Here is a 23,908-nt window from a genome sequence, read left to right on the forward strand (position 1 = left end):
TACTCCACAGAGTCTTGATCCTGGCTCCCCGAAGTCAATGGCAAAATGCCCACTGATTTGCAGTGGGGCCAGGATTTCACACAGAATGTCTTCTGGCACTGATCCCAGTCTGTACCATAGTCAGTCAATGAAAAGTCATTCTATGTGGATTATTTTCATAGAGGAGGGTTTTCCTCTTAACCTCTCTCCGCAGTGAGTCTTCCTTGTTGCTTAAGTTGGGTGCACAAGGTTCCCTCCATCTGTGACTCCTGCACAGTTTTCCTTTCAATAGCTTCAAATCTGAGCATGAAACTACAATGATGGAAATGATACATAGTTATATAATGCACTTGAACTATTTTGATGTAACTTTTTAAAAGATTATATCATTATCAAATGTCTGGATGACTAAGGTGTGACTCAGTTCAGTTTACACTCTCCAGCAAATTAACTTTACCCTGTTATCTTTCCATGTATTTGCCTGCTGAAAGTGAGCATTTTGGAATTTCTGAAGACCCCCTCTGAACATTTCACCAGCCATGAATGCTGATGATTTTTCTGATGAAGCTTACGTAGAAAGGCTAGCGGTGGCAAGAATCTGCAAAAAACACAAGCAACTTCAAATAACTTTACCTAATTAACTTCAACCCTAGACTATGAACTATAAATCAATCTTCTTCTAGCACTCTTAAAACAGACAAAACTATTTTATTCCACTATGTCTAAATGAGCCCTCTAAGCAAAACAAAGAGGCTTTCTGTTGAAATTTCAACTTCCTTTGAATGGAAGGGGAAACTTGGTGAACTAGGTAGTATGACTTTCAAAATGTGTATTTCTAATTTCTTCACGTATTATCAACCTCATGAAATTGAAAGCTTACTTGCTCTGGAAATAATATGTAGGAAACTTCACTCTCAGTTGCATGAGCTTTAAACTTCACAACAAAGGATTCAATCCAGTACTGACATCAGTGGAGTTATATCTGCATCAGGAATGCAGAATAAGGGCCAAAGTGTGAATATTTGCCAAAACCAGTGAGATTGTAAATACACTCTAATGACTTCTCTAAATCTGTTCATGCATACATAAAACATCAGTATTTTAATGCACCTCCACAGTGTGTGTGTGGGGGGGGGAGAGGTGAGGATGGAAGAATCTACAAACAAACTAGCTACTTGTATAGTCTTTCTTTTTGTTTTGTGCAAATAATAAGGGTCAAATGTTTGAATTCGGGTTGACCTATTTGTGCTAGCAATTCTTTGCTAATGCATTCACTGTCACTTGGACACTCATGTACCTGATTTGCAGGTATAGTCAAGTACTTAAATATTCAAGAGTCTGAAATTATATCCACAGTTATTTGAGGCCACACTTAAGCAGGTTAAAAAAGAAAAAAACAAAGCCTAGCTAAAAACTTGACCCTAAGTGCGGCTGAACCCAATTGCTTAAATGCCAAAGATAACCTATCTCTTATGGAAATTATTTATCCTCAAATATAAAACTGTTCACTTAACTTGGTGGAGTTAGGGCTAAGGGAAAAGATTTAAATAGTTTAACTAACACATCTATTTTTTAAATAATTTTTTTAAAATAAGAGGCACATACTACTTATAGATCCCAAATATATTCACTCTGATAGCAAAAGTGAAGAACTCTGTTTGTGTAGAATGTACACTAGGAGTTAAATCTTGATCCCATTGAACTCAATGGCAAAATTCCCATTTGGCCTTCAGTAGAACATTGTTTCCCTTACTTCAGTGGTCCAATTTGTTTCCGAAATTAACCGGAATACTGTCCCCATTTCCTGTACAACTGTGAAGGTATGTATGACCAAAATAACTTGATCACTTACTCTTTGAACATTTTAAATATCAAAATATCCTTCATAGGAACTTGGGCAAAAATGTGTCCATCTCTGCATGGGCCATAAGGTAGAGAAGGGGAAGAGAGGGTACAAAGCCTTACACTTTCTGGTAACCCCGTGCAGGGGCCATCTACAATCACAGCTCTACTCTAGTGCCAGTGGTGTTAATTCCTCAATGAGGGTAAGGTGAGGATGGAATCATGGCCCTCCAACACCCATCACAGAGCCCAGGGGAGCTGCTGCATGTGGAAGCAGAAAGCACACTGCACCCTTTCCAAGGGTGACAAAACTCACTCCAGCAGCTGCAGCTGCCCTAGACCCCCTGCCCTCTGCTTTGGAGAAATTCTGGCTAGTTCATATTAGGATGACGAGACAGCAAATGTGAAAAATCAGGATGGGGTGGGAGGTAATAGGAGCCTATATAAGAAAAAGACCCAAAAATTGGGACTGTCCCTATAGAATCAGGACATCTGGTCACCATAGTTCATACAGAATTCCCTCTGGGATCCTCACTGCTGCACAACTTACCCTTCCTCACAGCCTGTGTTTTAAAGCAACAAATAGCTATTTGCTGCTCTCAGAATGTGGAAAGACTTTTAAAATGTAAATGATCTATGCTACATTTTATTTTAGATCTTTTCTTGGAAGAGGAAATTAAACTAGGATTGTTTTTTAATGAAATCATGTGCATTATGACTGTTCAAATAAGGCAAAAAGTTAATAAAAAATTATATACTTTTACCATGGGAAAAGCTACACATGACAGCAGCTGCCATTTTTTGAGGACATGTTCCGCCCTGCCAGATGTCTTTTTCACACAGCAGTATAGTTTCTTCATCACCATGGCAACGTACATCACTCCAATAAACAGGGATAAGGCCCAGTCCAGAAAATGGTGTATACGTTGCTGTACCTCTTTTGCTGTAGAAGGAAAGATCAGCATCGGATATTAGGAAATATTTGTTTGAGATGTTCACTCACAAATGCATGGGAGGCCAAATCCTGGGGTGCTCAGCAAGAAAAAGTTGCAGGGCAAAATCCTTGTCTGCAGTCAGTCAGGATGTTCATGCATTTGGGTCCTCACCACTAACACAGGATATGAAGAGGAACGCCAGATGTAGCCTGTTTTTCCCCACTCCAGTATAAGATGGTTTGGTATAGTGGAGCCACACTTTACATGGACCAGTTGGGTCTGCATAACCCCTGACCCAATCACATTCCCTTTCCTGTATGCTGAGTGGCAGAGACCAACCACAGAGATCTCCTCCACAGGCCACAAAAGGGCAGCTTCCCTACATGAGACCTTCAATCCTCTTGTTCCACTATACAGATAACTCAGTTTTTAAGAGTACGTCTACACTGCAGCTGGGAATAACCCTCCCAGCCTGGGTAGACAGACTTGCACTAGCTCAGCTTGAGCTAATATTCAAAAACTAGCAGGGTGGGCATTGAGGCTTGGGGTAGCCACTTGAGCTCAGGCTTGCTCCCAGATGCAGTGTAGACATATCCAAAGCCACTTTTGTCCTTTATGTGCTGCCACAGGGTGCCCAGGATTTGTCCCATCATTAAATGAACTTTGCAAACAAGAAAAAAAACAGACAGTGTAAGGCCAAATGTGTAGAGGCGCTGGGAACCTGAAGAATACCCACAATTTTACCTCATCATTTGCCCAAAGTTTGTGCCATGACAGCATTGTTTTCCACTCTTATTTGCATGTATTCTTATTTTTAGTCATTCTTGTTTAAATGGTTCACTTTCCTTGCTGATAAGGATCCTATACAACCAAAATACTCCAAGTGCTAAAGATAGGAACAAGTTAAAATGAACAGGATAAAGAAATATTGCATGTAGGCAGCTGAAACCATAAGCAGAATCACAGACTCCAGATGGGCAGAACTTTTATGTCCTCTAATCTGCATATTTTTATAAGTTGGCTTGGTGTATGCAGATTAACATTAGACATTCCAAAACAGCTTAGATTCAGTTCTGACTGGCACTCTTAAGAGTGGAATAATCATCAGAAATGTTAGAGTGCAAATATTGCAGACTAACACCCAGAGCCTGTAGCAAACAAGATGACATTTGATGTATAGCTGAAACAATGTTAGAAAGGCAATGAAGCCACCATATTTTGTGAGTTACTATGAAACTGTAAACTGAATGGGATATTGAGATGATTCAAGTAATTGGATTGGCTAATGCACAAGGCATTGATTCTCTAGAAGCCTAAATTGCATTATCCTTGAAAAAAAGCCATATATGTATGAGCATTTCTCACCACGCCACCTCACCCCCCATTTTCATCTTATAATAATTACACCATCTATATAGGCACTTCCTAGAGATAAATGACTGGCTAGAGTTAATGGAGCACAGTTCAATTCTTCCTAGCTGGTAATTATCCCCAGAAAATATGCTGAAAGTTGTTATTTAATTAATCAAACCACTAGGAATATTCATGACAACCTATTGAGTATGATATGATAATCACACCTGCCTATTAGATCCCGTAATTTAGACAGTCATTCTCCTGTCTCTGTCAGAGATACCTTTACAGGTAGTGAAAGGTTAAATATGCACATGCCCTCCCCCACAAATAAATTTGGACTCTTGACAAAACATTTTGTTTTCTATTTCTATTTTCTGCAGGGATCTGGTCGAATAGATAATTTCTGAATAGACAAATACAGAAATAATTGCTGCTTGCTAGGCCCAGAAAGTCCCAAGGACAGTAGGAGTGCTGAAGTGTTAGCCTAATTCGGGGCTTCTCAACCCATGCAACTTTTCTGTAAACTTTCTCCATGAAAACCTGAAACCATACAAAACTTGCTTGCTTACAGGTTTCATTACAAATCTGAAGTTCAGACAAAGTCTCTCAAAAGCTCTGATAAGGTGTCAACATTTAAAGTTAACCTTACGATGCAGACACACAGAGAACATCCAGTCATGTGAAGCCCTACGTAGCAATAATACCAGATTTGATCAAAAACTAATTACAGCTCCCTCCCCAAAGCTTTTGTTGGAATGGGTGTGAGGGATTGTTATTAAGGTGACATTCCACATGTCCCTGGAAACCTGCAATATCCCTGATTTAGGGCCTGTTTAGGAAACCTTGCTGGTTTTACAAAAAATTGCTTTGTCCAGTGCTTGCCTCACTTACTTTGGTATAGCTCCACTGACTTCAATGGCACTTCTCCTGATTTACCTCATGTACAGTGAGGTCAGAATCAAGCCTCATATTTCTTCCCCCTAGTTTCTATTTATTCCCCTGATGAGTCTAGAGACCTGAAGGACCTACTGACCAGATGAGCCTGTTAAATTCGCAGGGTTGTTGTGAGTATGTATGCATCAAGGATCGCCCCACATCTTAACAACATCCCTCAGACTTCCCAATGAGTTTTCTCCTTCAGACAAATCCTCAAGACATCCCTTCTTTGCAAGTGAGACATCAAATCTACAGGATGGTAGGAAAGAAGAGAAGGGGGTTGCTTGACACTCACTATCCCATGCACCCCTCCCCAATTCCCATGGAAACAGTCCTTGCATGCCCTAACCTTTCATAATCAGTTTCACAGTTTTCAGTGTGAAAACCTGGTGACCATCTTTGCCTCCCATTCTCTTCAGATACCAGAAGCAGCCTACAAAACCATGTGCTGATTCTCACACCAACTCCTTTGAAGCATTACAAGAATTGGGGGTAAGGATTCTGGGGATAACCAGCTTTAATATACAAGACAGAACAGGTAAACACCTCAGGAAGCAAATATTAGTGGTTGCAACATGCTTACTACCTAGTTATTGTGTAACTGTGGACGGGTGGGTAGAGGGCACTCTTTTACCTTGCCTCAGGCAGCAAATGCTTGATGCATCTGAGGAGTAACAGTTGTGAGTGTTTGAATGTTGGGTCATGGAAGGAAAGATATTAAAACTCAGGCCTAATGTTATATTGTGGCATTGCTTCACAAATATCTTAATAGCATTAGACACATAGTTATGGATTCAGCTGCAAAGTCTGTAACACAATACCCATTTCTTTCTCTGAAGAAGTCATATAAAGGTTTTATGTACACATTTCCAACTCTCTCACTAATACCTTTGCTAAGTGGAAGTACCACTTTCTCTGTCATTTAGAGACTGTATCAATTGAGAATGAAGCCATAACTTAAGAGCAACACTTTTTTCCCCAGAATAATATCCCATTTCTAATGTATTTTAAAAATATCTATCAAACCTAGAGCTCTTAAATATGACATTGAAAGAAGCTGGTAAATTTGATCTGGGACTAAAACTTACCCAAGCTCAAGCTGCCGACATATAACTGATGCATCATTATTGTCCCAATGACTGCTGCAGATTGTTCCCCAAATTCCATTCAAATAAACTTCAACTGTGCCTTCAAACTCATTTTTGCCACCTCGAAGTCGCACTGACCCTAGATAGTAGAATTTTAAATGATTTAAATAAGATGTTTGCTATCCATGACTGAGTTAACTTGTGCCATTTGAAGGACATGCAGTTTCAGCTCCACTCTGCTATAAATATTTTCATGTATCATGTACTTGCTTCAAGTTCATTAAAGAGAATGCTTCTAATTAGCACTCTCTGGTATCTAATAATTCCTTTCTGTTGACTCAAAAGGAGGTAACTCATTCATACAATAATTTAATGAGGAAACATCTTCATTCTAACATTGTAGCCAAAATATCAAAGATGTGGGGAGAGAGAGTATATATAAGTACATATTAATATAAATATGATAGTCTATACATGAATTTTGTTAACATAATCAGCAATGTTATAAAAAGGAAACAAAATATTATACACAAGTGGTATATTTTTATCTTCCATCTGATTTAAAGGAATTATAAAACAATCACATGGATTGCATAGCTTCTGTACTGACCCACATAATATTATGCATGTCATGGATGCCAGAAGTTTATTTCAGGCCAAAGAATGCATTTGTTCTTACTTGCCATCAAATGCTTGATGTAGTTATTACAAATTAATTATAGGCCTCTATCAAATTTCCAAATACAACAACCTAAAAACATAATCATAACACACATTCTTTTCCAGTCCTTGTGTGTGTATCATCAAAATACAGGTTGAGAGCACAGAACACAAAATCAAAAAATTGAATAGTTTTACAGTAGATACCACAGTATTCTCTTTCCAGCAGTGTAAAAAGTCCCTACGGCTACATGCAATTCAAGCACCAAATGCAAATATGTGAAACAGTTACAATCATATTTGTTACGCTACAAAGGGAGAGCAAACAATGAATGGGCCATAAAAATGCTACTAATTTGACAAGAAGGTAATATATTGCAGCTGATATCAAAAACTGTAGATGGGTATTGCATTAAATATCAAGTGATCCACCTGCCTATGTTCTATTCTATTTAATAGCATAGCATAGGCCCTTTCCACTCTATAGTTTTTTAAGCAAGAGGAAAAAATATTTTTATGTATTATAATGGCAAGGTTAAATTTTTGTTCCCTCCCCACAAATTTCACTGCAAGTCTGTTCTGTTTTGAATGCAGTTCTCCAGGGTTATAAAACCTTGAAGGTGAACACTTGCCAAGTAATTCAAGTCCATTAACCTCAGATTTGATGTATGTACTTTTTTGCCCGTGACTAATTTTCACAGCATGTAATATACAAGTACTGCTTATGAAATCAATTTTATAAGGTGATCCTTTTATACAGAATACATGATTTTGTAAAGATTTAATTATAACAATACTATATAAAAGCACTGAAAGAACAGCATTTTGAAGACTCTACTATATATCTTGATAAATCAGTATTTTACTTCATTTTGTTATCTCCTATATCTGTTCTTTCCAAAACCCTTCTGGATAGACTATTATTTTAATCACAAGACATCAGTTGTGGACACAGCAATATTTAGAACGAAGTGATTCCTGACATACCAAAAAGGGGGCTTTAATAGTTGTCTGTCTCTTAAAAAATAAAAAGGTTATTTTTGTACAATGATCTTTTTCCTTTCACAATCCTGTGGGACACCCATGGTAAGCAATAAAAGTGCTTCCTGCATAAATATTGCAAGACCTTTCTGTTATCTGGATAAGTAAATACTTGAAGAGTAAAATTCTCCTTTCAGAGCCACAAGATAGATCTTGACTTCAATATTCTGCTCTTTCTGCATCTACAGAATTCCCATTGGCAACACTGAGACTACTGATATACAGAGAGTAGACTAAAGTAGTCAAGATTAACTCTGCACATTGGAGAATTTTGCCCTAATACCTGAAGTCCTTTGCTTGTCTAACATTGTAATATATATAATATCAAACATTACATAATATAATGTATGTTTATAAATTCTCCAAATTTTACAAGACCTCTATGAACGTTTTATTTACAGGATGTCCGTTTGCACAATATCTGACAAAAGTAAACTGATACAATACTGTATGTACTTTATATGTTATTCATGCACTTTAAAGTATGTGTGAGTATATATCATGTGACTTGTGTCATAATTATGTAGTGGATAAAACCAGTTTGCAAATGAACTAAAACAACTTCCCTCAAAGTTTACTTAACATGTTGCAGTATTCTGGCACACTGGCAGTTGCTATTCTGAATTTAACTCACTGGATTCATATAGTTTTAAAATACACAATTGACAAAATGTGATACATAATTTCTATATGAAGGAACAGAACTAATTTTAAATAAACACATCAGTCTTTTAAACTTTTTGGTCTGGCTCTTTTTTCTATAGATAAAACTCTAGATTTTTGTAATAGGCCTAGTCTCTTAATATGAGATATATGATGTACCACGGTGGAACAAGGAACTACATTTATCAACACTAGTATATGTTCATAACATATTGCTAATTGGCTATTCATTACTATACCCTTATAGAGAATAAATGGTCCATGAGAATGTATTTTCCTGAGTGTACGTGATTCTGTACATGCATTTAGGGCCCTAGTCAGGTTCTTTTAAGTCAAAAGGAAAACATCTGTTTACTTTAGTGAGAGTAGGATCAGACTCTTAGTTACAAGAAAACAATTTAAAAGGCCTTCACTTTAAGAGTCATATATTGCAAACCTAAACCCTGACAGGCTGCATGCCAAAGGTTGCCGATTGCTGCCCTAGACCCTAGAGCAAGGCCACCATAGAAGCCAAGCCCATTGGCTACTTCCCTGGCAGCTGTGACTATCTCCTCTGGAGGGGATACAGGCTCTGGAGTAGAGTTACCTCTTGGTAAAGCAGCATTACTTCATGTATGGATTTCTGCCCAAACTGCTGGGTTAGCAGGAGAGTGATTTAAATGGTGATTTAAAAAATAAAAGAAAATGAAAATTAAAAAAAAAGTTGACCAGCACTGAAGGAAGCATGCCACAAAGAACTACTGCTTGTCTCTGCTACCATCATATCCATCATACACATCCTCTCAGAACCCACTGAGTCCTGGCCATCACCTAGAGTGGCTTCTCAGAAGGTAGGAATACACTGGAGCTTCTGCTTCTCCCTTCTATTCTCCCTGCCCCATCTCACACTAGTAGTTTCAAAGGATACAGATAATCCTTTTTGACTAAGGCCTGGTCTACACTACGCGTTTGTACCGAATTTAGCAGCGTTAACTGAATTAACCCTGCACCCGTCCACACAACAAAGCCCTTAATATCAATATAAAGGGCTCTTAATACCGATATCCGTAATCCTCCCTGACGAGGGGAGCAGCGCTGAAATCGGTATTGCCATGTCAGATTAGGGTTAGCGTGGCCGCAATTCGATGGTATTGGCCTCTGGGCGCTATCCCACAGTGCACCATTGTGACCACTCTGGACAGCAATCTGAACTCGGATGCACTGGCCATGTAGACAGGAAAAGCCCCGCAAACTTTTGAATTTCATTTCCTGTTTGCTCGGTGTGGAGTGCCAATCAGCACTCATGCAGTCCCAAATCCAAAAAGAGCTCCAGCACGGACCGTACGGGAGATACTGGATCTGATCGCTGTATGGGGAGACAAATCTGTTCTCTCAGAGCTCCGTTCCAGAAGACAAAATGCCAAAGCATTTGAAAAAATCTCCAGGCTATGACAGACAGAGGCCACAGCAGGGACTCGACACAGTGCTGCATGATAAGCGTAACAGAGAGCCAAAGAATCAAATGGATGCTCATGGAAGGAGGAGGGGGGACTGATGACTCGAGCTATCCCACAGTTCCCGCAGTCTCCAAAAAGCATTTGCATTCTTGGCTGAGCTCCCAATGCCCGAAGGGTCAAAAACATTGTCACAGGTGATTCAGGGTATATGTCGTCAATTTACCCCTCCCCCCCTCGTGAAAGAAAAGGGGAAAATATTGTTTCTCACCTTTTTTCAATGTCACCGTATGTCTACTGGATGCTGCTGGTAGACGGGGTGCTGCAGCGCTAAACAGCAGCATCCCGTCCCCTCCCCTCCCCAATGACAGATGGTACAATAGGACTGATAACCATCGTCATCATCCCATGAGTGCTCCTGGCTGGCCTCACTGAGGTCAGCCGGGGGCACCTGGGCAAAAATGGGAATGACTCCCGCTCAGTCCCTTCTTTAAACTTCGTCTCCTGGAGATTCAGTCCTGGCTGGAATACAATAGCAGCTGGAGGCTGTGCTCCTCTCTCCCTCCCCTCCTTTAATGTCTAATGGAGATTCAGTCCTGGCTGGAATATCATAGCAGCTGGAGGCTGCCTCCCTCTCATTTTATCTCACTAAAAAGTCAGTGTTTCTTATTCATGCATTCTTTATTACTTCATCGCACAAATGAGGGGATAACTGCCATGGTAGCCCAGGAGGGGTGTGGGATGAGGGAAGCAACAGGTGGGGTTGTTGCAAGGGGACCCCCTAGAATGGCATGCAGCTCATCATTTCTGCGGGATGTCTGGGGCTCTGACCTGGAGTGGCTGTGCTCTCTGGTTCTTTAGTAGGCTTGCCCCATATTCTAGGCAGGACTGACTCTATTTTTAGACAAAATGTAAAGAAGGGAATGACCTGGGGAGTCATTCCCATTTTGGTCCATGCGCCCCTGGCCAACCTCAGCGAGGCCAGCCAGGAGCACCTATGACAGTGGCAGATGGTACAATAGGATTGGTAACCATCATCGCCAATTTCCAAAGCAGCAGACGGTGCAATAGGGCTGGTAACCGTTTCTGCTACCTTGCAAAGGCAAATGAATGCTGCTGTGTAGCACTGCAATACCGCATCTGGCAGCAGCATCCAGTACACACACGGTGAGAGTGAAAAAAGGCTAAACAGGCTCCATGGCTGCCATGCTATGGCATCTGCCAGGGCAATCCAGGGAAAAAGGGTGCGAAATGATTGTCTGCCATTGCTTTCACGGAGGGAGGATTGAGTGACGACATTTACCCAGAATCACCTGCGACACTGTTTTTGCCCCATCATGCACTGGGATCTCAACCCAGAATTCCAATGGGCGGGGGAGACTACAGGAACTATGGGATAGCTACCCCCAGTGCAATGCTCCGGAAATCGACGCTAGCCTCGGTACATGGACGCACACCGCCGAATTAATGTGCTTAGTGTGGCCGCATGCACTCAACTTTATATAAGCTGTTTCCAAATACCAGTTTCTGTAAAATCGGAATAATCCCATAGTGTAGACATACCCTAAGAAGGTGTTACGTGAAAGACATTGAACCAGCTCAAATCAACCTTTACCACGTCTTTAACAAGCTTGCTTCATACAGAACTATGTGGATTAAAAACTGCAGACACAGAAATAACTGTCAAAAGTAACAGTGGAAACAGGGCTGGATGAAGATGTAAATGTCCCATGCTCCCAGAGTCAAGTGATCTCATCAGAATTTGTTTCATTTACTTAAAAGTATATTTCTAGCTCTGTTGGTTGCAAAGTAAAGCTTCAAAATGTGGCCTGAACATAAATGATACAGTGATATCTCCCTGAGTCTGCAGGTTGCCTGAGGCAGTGCTCTAATAAGAGGTGCATCTCAATTGGGTGTTATCACCAAGACACTGTTCTAAGGAGCCCCATCAACACTACCCTAGTAGAGGATTCTGTGCATGGCAGGAGAAGAGTGCTGTGAGTCTGCTGTTTCCCTAAGTAATTTAACGCCCAGGCTCTGTGTGTGGGAGAGTGGACCCATGCTGCCACCCCATATGCTCTCAAGAGAAGGGAGATCTTGTTGCCAATCTTGGGAGGAAGAAAGGGGCCTCTGCCTGTCTGGGAAGGGAGAAATCCCCATGGCATAGGGATGGTGCACAAAGGCAGGACTATGGGGTAGGGGAGGGGTGCATGTCCTAGTGTGTCTAGGACCTCAGACTGCCTTAATCTAGTTCAAAATGAAGAAAGAGGAACAGAAAATCACATATACAGACTATAAACCTACACACTCTCAACAGAAACTCCCTTTCACTTCTACGTGTTTTATATTACTGAGGAAAAATATTTGCAATGTGTTTCTCAATCAGTTTCACCCAAGGTTACTGACAGTCAATTGTGTTTATATACAGTTTGGTAATTTTAGTTGCTCTGGGATCTGCCCCAAGTCAGATGGTTTCATAGATGGTGTTACCATTTAAACCAGGTTGGGTTTGCTTCTAAATGCAAGTAAGGGCATCTGTTGGGCTATTGCTGAGAACTGCTCTGCAACCCCTGCCACATAGGCTCAGGATGAGACACGGAAAAAACTCAGCCAATTTTTAATTAACTCTAAAGAACAGATGGGCTTCATGTTTCTTGCAGTTTGTAAACAGTATGACTGTCCCACTTGCCCCTCTTGTTAGTTTGCGCCTAAATCCAAAGATTCTAGCTGTCTGTATTCTACATCTCATGAAGAACAAGTGTCAGGATAGATTGTATTTGAATCAAATGAGATGAGGATCACTTCCAATTGCTTATATGCAAATTTTACAGCAGATGTGTTTATGGTGTTAGCTAAAGGTGTGCCAGCATTTCCTTTATAGACTGCTACTATGTTCAAAGGTTTGTAACTTGGGTGTAAATCTATTTTTGAGAAGCGAGATGGAGGCTGATATTTGATACCCTTAGTTCTAGTGCTGGCTGTTCTGAAGTTACAATCATAGAGCAAAGCACATGCAAACATCTAACATCTGTATTTTCATTTACATTTTGGGATATACAACACGTTGTGTGCTAGTACTTAATGAACTGTTAAAAATGTATGTTTTAAAGTCAAATGGCGGACTGAGTAGTGCCCTGAAAGTCATTGCACTAGCCTTTCATCCCTGAAGGCCTTGGATCAATTGCTAGTTTAGATCTAAACTGAAAATGAGTTTGATGGTCTTATCCTTGTACGTAATGGTCATTCTTCCACACCGTTTAATCCCCTGCAGTAATTCAGCAAAGAGAGAGAATGATCTAAGATTTGCAAAACTGGGCCTGTCCTAATTAAGAACTGAAGTGTATTGACTGGTATGTATGGGGATGTCAGTGCAAGAACTGCTTATATTATGGGCCCAGTGGAGTCACTGGGAGTCTTTTTGTTGACTTAAAGGTGTGCTGGGGGCCTGATCCAATGTCTACTGAAGTCATTGGAAAGACTCCCATTGATTTCAGGGGATACCGGATCAGGCTATACCTCCGTGTAGCCATTAAATTCAGTCTGAAATGATCTAATCCCAGTAGTTTACCCTTGGGGGAAAATGGATATTGTGCGTCCATGAGAACTACTTTTTCAAGAACCAGCAAGGTTACTGCACATTCAGGGATCTTTAAGAAGGAAGATTCCTATATACTGCATGTATTGGTTGAAATAGTTCTTTGGAGCATTACAGTTCATCATGTCAATGATCAATGGCTTAAGACTCCTTTAAAAATAAATGTAAATGATAGGCATGTAATGGAGCTGCAATTATCTAGCTAATTGGATAATCAGGGGATGGTGTAGAACCATAATGAAAATGGCTCCAAAGAAGGTGCTTCTGTCTCAGAGAGAAATGTGACTTTCAGGTATAATTTTTATCCCATGCTTTTTGTTGTTGTTGTTGTTCTTTAAACAGTACAGGGAGGAAGTATAGGCTGATCAGCCAGGGGCTTGATCCTTCTCTCCCAACTGTATAGAGTGGTGGTAACTCAACGGGCTTTAAGGTAGTTACTCTGACAAATGAGAAGAAAATCAGGCCCTGAAATTCTGTAGACCTGGAATTTATTTCCAGTTCTGCCACTAATTTATGCAATCTTGGGTAAGTCACTTAACCTCTCTGACTTGTTTTCCCCATTTGTAAAATGGAGGAAAAAGAACACTTATCTCTGAGATTCTCAAATGAAAGGTATTAGAACAGTTTTATGTTGTACAACCATAACATTGTGTATAGTAGCATTTTCTTATTAGTATTTTGACAGGGTAGTATTGTAGTCAGTTTAATTTATGATTTCTTTGGTTAATCATGAACACCTTTTTTTTTAGGTTGCTTTCAAAAAGTAAGTAACATTCAAATGTTTATCAATTCAGAAGGAAGAAAAGAAAATAAATATTTTAAATTATAAAAACGGGGATTACATTGATCAGACAAAGCACAATTTAAATTAGATTTTTTTGTTTGACTAATGTTAAAACATAAAGCAGTTAAGTACACACACACATGCACTAAAGGTCTGTTCTGTTAACATTAAGGATAAGAGAAACTTAAAGCCAGAAACTCAGAGTAAAACCTTTACACATGCTATAGTGCCTAGCTATTGCAGATGCCTACCTATGTATGCATGAGCTTCCATACCACATGGGCAATGTGAGTGATAGACTGAGTGAGATTAACTCTGAACATCCTGCCTTTTCTTCCTGTAAATCACATATTTAACATAGCTGTATTCTCTTTCTTTTTACAGGAAACTATTTGTTTTGAGTCAGTGTTATTAGTCTTTGTAGAAAGTGGGGCTGACTTGCTACCATGTTCCATCACACACTATCTGAATACTACCTAAAATTTTTGGTATTTCTTTGACAAAGGCTTTAGAAACTTGTCCCATTAGAATCAATGGGAGTTTTGTGAGTAAATAAGTGCATGCAATATCTGGCCTTCTGGGCTGCTTACACACATACAAGTTGTCAAGCAGCAGCATTAACTTATACACCCAATTTTCCCAAAGTTTAAAAATAATGAAAGAGAATAGCTGCAAGCTGCCTTATTAAAGCAATTCCTTCTTATTTTGCTTAGCAAATTTCCAGAGAAGTGCACCAAAGTACAAAAAAGGAGATTATTGTAAATTGAATTAGTGGTATACTTGATATAACTTTTCAGTTCAAACAGTATAAGAAATAGATTACCAGAAAAAGGACACAACAGGACCCTTATGCTGCAAAAGAAATGTACTGATGTCTTAAAGGTTAGAAACATCTTGTCAGAATATCTCTTTAAGTATGCTGTCTTTTTTTTTAATGAGATATATGTTTTTCAATTTCCTGTTCGTTGAAAGGTCTGTTAGCAGGGAAATTGGTGTTAACCTCATCCATTTCCACAGTGTGGTGAAAATGAGATTCGGTGAGTTCACCTTAGCTACACAGGACTCACTGAAGGAAAGTCATCATCCATCTGTACAAAATTCACTTCTAGTGAAATATGGCTCTGCCAAAATCCCCTTTACAGAAATGATCACTTGCACACACTGTACATTCATTCTGTAATAGCACAGCCAGTTCGTTAAAGCCTTTCCCTAGGGAAATGTGTTCGATACACCAGCACACCCCCAAGGCACCCAGGGCGGACACACAAATAGCTCAGCACACAGCATACCCATATCAACCACACACGCACAGCCCAGACAAAACACAGCAGCCAACACACGCTCATTTCTGCAGTTCACCCACTCACGCATAGCAACCAAACGGACACACACAGGACACAGCGGAGCCAACACACACTGCACACAAGCAGCCGTTACACGCACCCTTCCCCCTCGGCGCGCAATCAGCCCACTCTCACAGTATGCAATCTCGACACGCACGCGATGCACCCAGCTGCCAGCAGCAGATACCCAGCCACGCAATCGATGCAGCCGCCGCCACAGGTATCCGGCTGAGGACAGGCTGGAGCCAGCGTGCCTGCTGCTGCCAGTCCAGCGCTCTGCCTCTCTCTCTCTCACACACACACACGCTCACCTTGTTTGCAGTCACAGTAGCCCCAGTCCACCCTGCCCCGGCTGTTCCTGTAGAAGCACCAGGGTCTGCTCCTGCCGTCGGGGTTCCTGCAGAAGTTGTGCTGGCCCCGCAGCCCCTTCCCCTGGGGGGTCTTCTCCAGGAAAGTGGGCACCTCCGCCCAGGGCAGGCACTCGGCGCCGAACTCAGTCACGTTGACAAAGCGCCCCCCTGACCCCTCGCCTCCAGGGCAGCCGGGCTGGTGCTGCGGGGCCGGCGGGGCGCGGGGCGAGCGGGGATGCTGCGAGCCATGAGCAGGGGCAAGGGGAGGGTTAAGAGAGGCCGCGTCAAAGCTGCCCGCTGCGGAGGTCGTCCCTAAAATCAGAGCCACCAGCAGGCTGGGTAATGCCATGGTGCCAGTGCCGCCTCTCCCGGGCCATCTCCCCCTCGGCTCTATCCCAGGGTGAAGGGAGAGGGCGGGGCCGCCGCTTCCCTCTAATCCTGCCCCCACCTCCCCCGGCGCGCACACACCCTCCCCCTGGCCGGCTCACGCTCCGGAGCAGCAGAGCCGAGGTACTTGCCCCCGGGGCGGAGCCGCCCGGCTCCCCGGGAGAAAGGGGGCGGGGGGAAGGTGGGAATTGCTGCTACCTGCCTTGGCAGCTCCTCGCCGGGGAGGGAGGCGAGCCCTTAGCCCTCCGCGTTCCCCCCCTCCCCACGCTTCCTTGCAGAACACGGGGTGGCCTCACCCTCCTGCCACCCCATCAGCTGGGCTGCCCACACCAGGCACCCACGGAGCGCCAGTCCCGCTTCCTCCCGCCCGCTCCCTTGGGCGACCCCTTTTGGGCACGTCTGGGCATGGAAGACAATTAACAGCTGCCCGGAAAGTATGTGTGAACATCCCAGGGAGCCTCTCTGGTCCCGCCCCTGCATTGGTGCGGAAGGTGCTGGGGCACCCTTTGGCTTGAAGTGGTTTCCGTTAAATACAGGGCTCTCACTACCCCACTATAAAAATTGTTCCAGCATCTCTGACCCCTACCTCCCCCACTACAGCCTTCTCAAGCCACTGATGAGGTTCCTGTCCTCATCCCCACCTCCCTCTCAACTCCTCTCTGCTGGAACCCCAAATCCCTCCCTGCCTTGGTTCCAGCCCCAACTCTTCCCTCTCCTGCCTCTCTCCCTAGAGTCCCCTCTGTCCACTTCCCCCTGAAATCTCTGCTTTGCTTTCTGCCCAGGCCCCGGGCTCCCTTGGAGCCCCGTCTGCTCTTCCCCCACCTCTGTCTGCACCCAGCACATTGACTCACTTTGGTCCTCCTCTCTCAACCTGTTTTTCTCTCCCTTCATCACATCTTCCCTCTCACACAGGACCCCGCAGGCCCCACCCCAAACTGTCTGGGAAATCTGGCAGTCTCTTTAACACCATCACAAAGAGCCGCAAGAAGGGCCTGGACACCAATTCACAATGAAACCTCTGGAACGGGGAGTGTCTAGGTTGAAAGACAGAGAAATACACCCAGCACCAGGATCTGGGGGAGAGAGAGGCCAAGAGATTCCCAAACAGGTCTGGAAAACACAAAGGGGGGCTGAAAACAAATGCAGTAGAGGAAAATGACTTCAAGGGTTTCCTGCCTCCCCTAGAACCATGTGCTTTGCATAGTAGTAATCCTCCCATCCCCAGGCATTGTGGGGTTCCACATGATCTAGTAATCTTTGATTTGCTCCTCTTATCAGGTTGGCCATCAGTTTGCCTTTTGGTCACAGACTGTTCATTTAAAACATGAGTACTTGTGGCACCTTAGAGATTAACAGATGCCACAAGTACTTCTGTTCTTTTTGTAGATACAGACTAACACAGCTGCTACTCTGAAATCTGTCATTTAAAACATGCGTGCACAAACCCCATTGCCATTGTTTTTTTTAAATCTATACTATTAATATTTTACAAAGTCTGAGGCTCTTTGGTTAAAGAAGTAAGCTTTACTTGGCAGCTCTGTCCGTAGCATGAATCTTTGGATTCTCCTATCTGTAGTTTTCCCTCACTCCCCAGTGTTTGTTGCAGCAAGGCAGTGTCGTTCTGTCCACGCTCTGTCCACACTCAGGTTGCACTTGTATTCTGAGTACTTCTCCACAGAAAGTGAGAGAGAGATTAGTTTTCTTCTTCAATTGCACTTTCCAGTTCTCCACAAAGTTCCCAACACATACCATCACATCTCACAGAAGTATGTCTGTGACAGTTGTTCCTGACTGAGTGAAAGGGGCAAAACAGTTATGGATTTAAGCTTTTACTCATAAATAGAGAGGGGCTCAAGGCACAAAATTTCAGTCTGGATCAAGATCCTGGTGCCATGAATGACAATGGTTGTGATATCTGGATCCAGGGTTTTAGTTTTACTCCTCTCTGATTAAATCATTTTTGCAGCTTTATATTTGGTATATTAAAGATAAAGAAATTCTGATTTAAGTTTCCACAGCAACCTTATTTTTACCCCCTTGCACATGATCATTGCACTATAATATGAATATGAATGCATATATTGTTCTCTCTCTTTTAGAGCTTCTTTTTGAGCATATATATTTGCATTGGTGTAGTTATGAGTCTATCAGAACTGAAAAGAGTTATAATATGATTTTTAAAAATTCTGTGCTTAAATCTGATATACAAGACTTTAGCCTAGGAGCAGAATCATCATGACTACTTGTAAATTGTGTGTAAGTATACCACTATATTAACAGCTAGCTGGCCTAGTGCATTAGTATACTTGATTTTACCCTATGCTTCAAATCATGCTCAGTCAACTTGGACAGTGTCATCCTATTCCCTGGAGAACATTTTTGGACATAATAATAAAACCAATATACAGTTTTCCCTAACCTGAAAGCTTTTTTTCTTTGCCCATGACCAGAAAGCAGGGGTTCTGCAGGTCAAGACTGAAGGGAATTGGTAGAATTGTGTAGTGAAGCTTGCCAGCAGGACCTATGCAGCCACACTTGAGGCAATGCCTTTAGTCTCCTGGTTACTTTAGCATTGTAGTTCAGTTTGTCTCCCCAAGATGTGAGAGCCTGCAGGGTATCTTCCATTAAATGATCTTCCTGTGTACAATAAAGAGTGTTCCATCTGAGGCATCCAAGCCCCTTCTCTGGTGGCTCCTAGTGGAAATATCTCCACAGGGGGTGGGTTTGAAACTGGGGCTTCAGCATTGGTGCATCCCACATAATACTCCCCAAAGAAACAAGAAGGCAAGCCTCAGAAAAGTAAATGCATCTCCTTTCCATGCCTCCTCAATGATCCCCTCCTCAAATCACAAGGTGGCTCAGTTTGGGATTACTCATGTGAGTAGGTTTGGTCCTAAATTATTTTTATTGTGTTGACCATTGTTGGCTATAATCTTTGTAATCCTACTATTAAAAATGGCTTCAGTTTTAAAACAATGGTTATAAATTAACTCACAATAAGATTAAAGATCTCTTGATGTTCCATATATTGAGATTTATGAACTAGGGGCCCAGTCTTGCTCCCATTTAAGCCAATTACATTGATTTCAGAATAAATAGGAGAAGGCCCTATCTGTTGAATATTTTTGAATCTGAATCTGCTATCAAATATCACTTAGGGCATGAAAAAGATTCTGCTATCCCTGTCTACCATACTGTTTGTGGAATGGCTACCTTGTTATATTTCTAAAACTTGGCTCATTCACATAAGTTGTTGGCCTATTGCTCAGCCCTCAACTTAAACTGCTTTTTCTCTAGCAGCTTTGATGGCCCTCCAGAAGCATTCTAAAAAATGAAAATGAAAAATAATTATGACAATTATATTGTCTAAAATGAAATTACATTATACCTTCAAGAACCCTAAATTATTCTTTTAAAAAAATCATAATTGTAAAGAAGAAATCAATTATTCTTTCAAGCTTCTCATATTAGACTTGTATGGTAAGGATTCCTTTATGAAGGGACCAAATATTAGAAGTTCTCAGTGAGTCTGGTTTCCCCTAAAATGATTTTGCTGTTTTATGTGAAAATTGGTGCAATTTTGTACACAGATGAAAAAAAAGTTTTGTTTAATAACATCACCAAATTATATGAGTCAGCAGTGTGCCCTTGTTGCCAAGAAGGCCAATGGCATATTGGGCTGTATTAGTAGGAGCATTGTCAGCAGATTGAGGGAAGTGATTATTCCCCTCTATTCGGCACTGGCGAAGCCACACCTAGAGTATTGCATCCAATTTTGGTCCCCCCCAATACAGAAGGGATGTGGACAAATGGAGAGACTCCAGCTGAGGTCAAAAAAATGATTAGGGGGCTGGGGCACATGCCTTACAAGGAAAGGCTGAGCGAACTGGGGTTATTTAGTCTGCAGAAGAGAAGAGTGAGGGGGGATTTGATAGCAGCCTTCAGTTACCTGAAGCAGGGGCGGCTCTAGGTATTTTGCCGCCCCAAGCACAGCGGGCAGGCTGCCTTCGGTAGCTTGCCTGCGGGAGGTCCCCAGTCCCATGGATTCAGCGGCACGCCTGCAGGAGGTCCGCTGAAGCCGCGGGACCAGCGGACCCTCCGCAGGCATGCCGCCGAAGGCAACCTGCCTGCTGCCCTTGTGGTGACCGGCAGAGCGCCCCCCATGGCTTGCCGCCCCAGGCACGCGCTTGGCGTGCTGGTACCTGCAGCTGCCCCTGACCTGAAGGGGGGGTTCCAAAGAGGATGGAGCTCGACTGTTCTCAGTGGTGGCAGATGACACAACAAGAAACAATGGTCTCAACTTGCAGAGGGGGAGGTCTAGGTTGGATATTAGGAAACACTATTTCACTAGGAGGATGGTGAAGCACTGGAATGGGTTATCTAGGGGGACAGGGCCGGCTCTACAGTTTTTCCACCCCAAGCAGTGCGCTGAATTGCCGCCCCTGACGTTGGGGACAGTCCATGTGCCGTTAGGGTGGCACGCACATTTCCATGGGGTTGGCAATTCGGTGGCAGCTTCTGTCTTCAGCCGGAAGACAGAAGCTGCACTGCTGCGGACAGCTGAACATAGAAGCTGCCACCGAATTGCCGCCATGCGGAAAAGCGTGTGCCACCCTAATGGCACACGGACTGCCCTCGCCATATGTGGTGGCAATTCGGCAGGCTGCTTGGGGGCAAAAACACATGGACTGCTGCCCTTTGCAGATTGTTGCCCCAAGCACCTGCTTGGAATGCTGGTGCCTGGAGCCAGCTCTGCCTAGGGAGGTGGTGGAATCTCCATTCTTAGAGGGTTTTAAGGCCTGGCTTGATAAAGCCTTGACTGGGATGATTTAGTTGGTGTTGATCCTGCTTTGAGCAGGAGATTGAACTAGATGACCTCCTGAGGTCTCTTCTAACCCTAATATTCTATGATTCTATGAAAATAAGAAAAGCAAACCAGACAACTTTGTAAACTTCCAATGGTATCATTCATTTGCGTGTTAAAATAAATTTATAATCCCTGAATGATAACCCTTTCTGAAAAGGTATGTGCTAGCACAGAATGGTGAGAAAATAATAACTGTTTAATGAGGGCTGTAATTATGTATGTAGACAATGGACTTTCTTTGTCTTTTTCAACTGGGAGACAAAGCAATTTTAACTATCAAAAATATCTATTAAAGTGACATTGAAATAAATGATTCAGCTCCTACTGAAGTCAATAGCAATTCTTTCTTTTGTAAAACATGCATCACCTGATAAATGAACATAAACTTAAGGACCAAATCTTGCTCACTGTGAGCAAGTGGTCCTATTACAGGAGCAGTCCTATTACCAGCAGTCCCATTTAAGACAGTGGAACTACTCGCATGAGTAAGGCAGGTTTTGGCTCTTAAGCCCTGATCCTGTAGATGATTGTAACCATAGATATAATTACCTGCATAGAGCTCAGTGGGGCTCTATGTGGGTGCACAGGTCCAACTATGTGGAGTCAGTTGCAGGATTAGGGCCTTAGTATGTATGTAATGCCAACAGGACTGGTTGGGCTTTCTCCATGCCTAAGCATTTCACAGTCGAAATGTCAAATTATTGACAAGGCAAAAAACCAAGAAAATGATTAGTTTGTATGATCTGACCATCTCAAAAGAATCAGTTTGTACCTATTCATTTAAAGAGTGTTCAGTAGCAAGAATTTAAAATTTGACTAGGAAGTAAGGATCCAGTGCTGCTCCCATTGAAATCAATAGCATAACTCCCAGGTCAAAATTTTCATAAGTGGTCACTAAATTTGACTGCCTCCATTTTTGAGATACCTTGTGCATGACTGTCAAATGTGCTGAGCACCAGCAGCTCTTACTGATGTCAACATTCAAGAGTTAATGTTCAGAAGTAGGGACCTGATCCTCTGATTTACTTACCCTGACACCAAAGGGAGCAGCATTGGGATTTATTGTTTTATTTACCTACGGCCCAAGTCTGCTGTCACTGATGTTAGTTGCAGTTAATGGAATCATGAATTGTGAATATTAAAAAGGAGGAATCTTATTTATTGTCAAAATTAGAAAAACGGAAAACATCTACTGATTTATTCCTTGGATTCATTTGGCCTACTCCAAGCAAAAAAGGTGTGAACTTTATTTAATTGATCGCTAAAATGATGTCACAAGAAGTGATTCTTTTGGTTTTGTTTAATGATTTATACAGTGGAGCTAACTTAAAATAGAAGCTTTTATAGTTTAATTTTTTTTTTAAATTGTTTATCGGCCCAAATGTATGGTAATAAAATCATAACCTTTAAAATATATACATGTCAAATCTCTTCTCAACCCACACTGAAAGGTAAAATCCAAACACAAAGTGACCATCATAGTTTGTTAAATAAATAAAAGTTAAATAAATAAATAAAAAACATTTGTTCCACACCCAGTGTTTATTAAAAACAATCAAAGGAGAATTTATTCTTTCTGGTTTCCACTGTAGTGGTCTTATATCTGCACTATGGCTCTCTCTTTCTTGCATGTCCTGTATTTGTTCTCTGTGCAGAACGTCCAGTGTTGCCTATGGGAAGATTGCAAGTGGAACAAGGGCAGAATATGCAATACACATACAGTGTTAAAAACTCCACACTGTGGACTGAAGGGTAGGATTTTTCCAAGAAAATGATTTAAAAAAATAAAATTAAAAAACCTCTAAGACAAGATACAGAATTGCAGCTTGTGCATGTTACATAACTGACCATCTGTGCATAAACTATGCAGTGTAACTATAGTTACTCCTCATGTTACTTGGGTCTCCAAGACCTTACTCCTTTTCCACCCTACACAAAGCAGAAAAAGGGCCATGTGGGCAGTAGAGAGGGGGTGACAGAGCTCAGACAAATTTACTCCTCTTAGGCTTGATATGGAGAATGGTTGTACCATATCCATTTCATATGTATAGCGTTACTTCATCCTCTAATACTTTGTAACTTCTGTTCGGTCTGAATTGGACGATATATTTCACTCCTCGGTGCCTATATGTGTTTCCTATTAATTTTAACTGGTCTGTACATACTTACTGACAGAGTACATTTTCATTTGTTCTTCAGATTGCCAGTCTTCTTAAATGAGAGTCAGCACATATAACACATCTTATTTATTTATTTATTTTAGCAAATGGTTATTGGCAGACATGAAGACTGAAGTCCTCTATTTATCAACTGAACAAGTATAGCACTGGAATCAGGAATGCTGAAACCACTATCTTTGAGTTTCAACCCTGACTGGGACCTGACCAGATCTAGGTATGAGAAGCTGGAGTGGTGGGTGAGTTTTGTGATTTGGACAGTTGTCTACTAGGAACCATATTGAGACTTCTAACTCATTTAATATAAGCCAAATACATTTGGGTCCCTACTGACCAGGTCTAGATTCAAACAAGCAGCCTAAATGTGAAAGATTAGAGCAAGGTGTGGCTTCAGGCTCTGTGGGAAAGTTTGATACTAACATGTCCAGCCCTACAATTTCTATGATTTTATCGTACGTAAAATTCCCAGGGG

The 23,908-nt window shown here is 41.9% G+C and overlaps 1 protein-coding gene across 3 annotated transcripts in view; it reads right to left on the bottom strand.

Moving 5' to 3' along the window:
* Nucleotides 1-16,528, bottom strand: part of PRSS12 (serine protease 12) — a 64,677-nt gene extending 48,149 nt beyond the window's left edge. For 2 of the 3 annotated variants that reach the window (XM_050946346.1, XM_050946345.1), the window contains exons 1-3: nt 15,967-16,528; nt 6,137-6,275; nt 2,586-2,764 (exon numbers count right to left, since the gene is read on the bottom strand). In XM_050946346.1, the coding sequence (XP_050802303.1) occupies nt 2,586-2,764; nt 6,137-6,275; nt 15,967-16,354 (706 nt within the window). In that variant the 5' untranslated portion in view covers nt 16,355-16,528. The remainder of the gene's footprint in view (nt 1-2,585; nt 2,765-6,136; nt 6,276-15,966) is intronic. The other variant, XM_050946347.1, reaches the window with a different exon arrangement.
* Nucleotides 16,529-23,908: the final 7,380 nt, after the last annotated feature.

The sequence above is a fragment of the Gopherus flavomarginatus genome, chromosome 3 (assembly GCF_025201925.1).
Source record: "Gopherus flavomarginatus isolate rGopFla2 chromosome 3, rGopFla2.mat.asm, whole genome shotgun sequence".
In the NCBI taxonomy this organism is placed as follows: domain Eukaryota; kingdom Metazoa; phylum Chordata; order Testudines; family Testudinidae; genus Gopherus; species Gopherus flavomarginatus.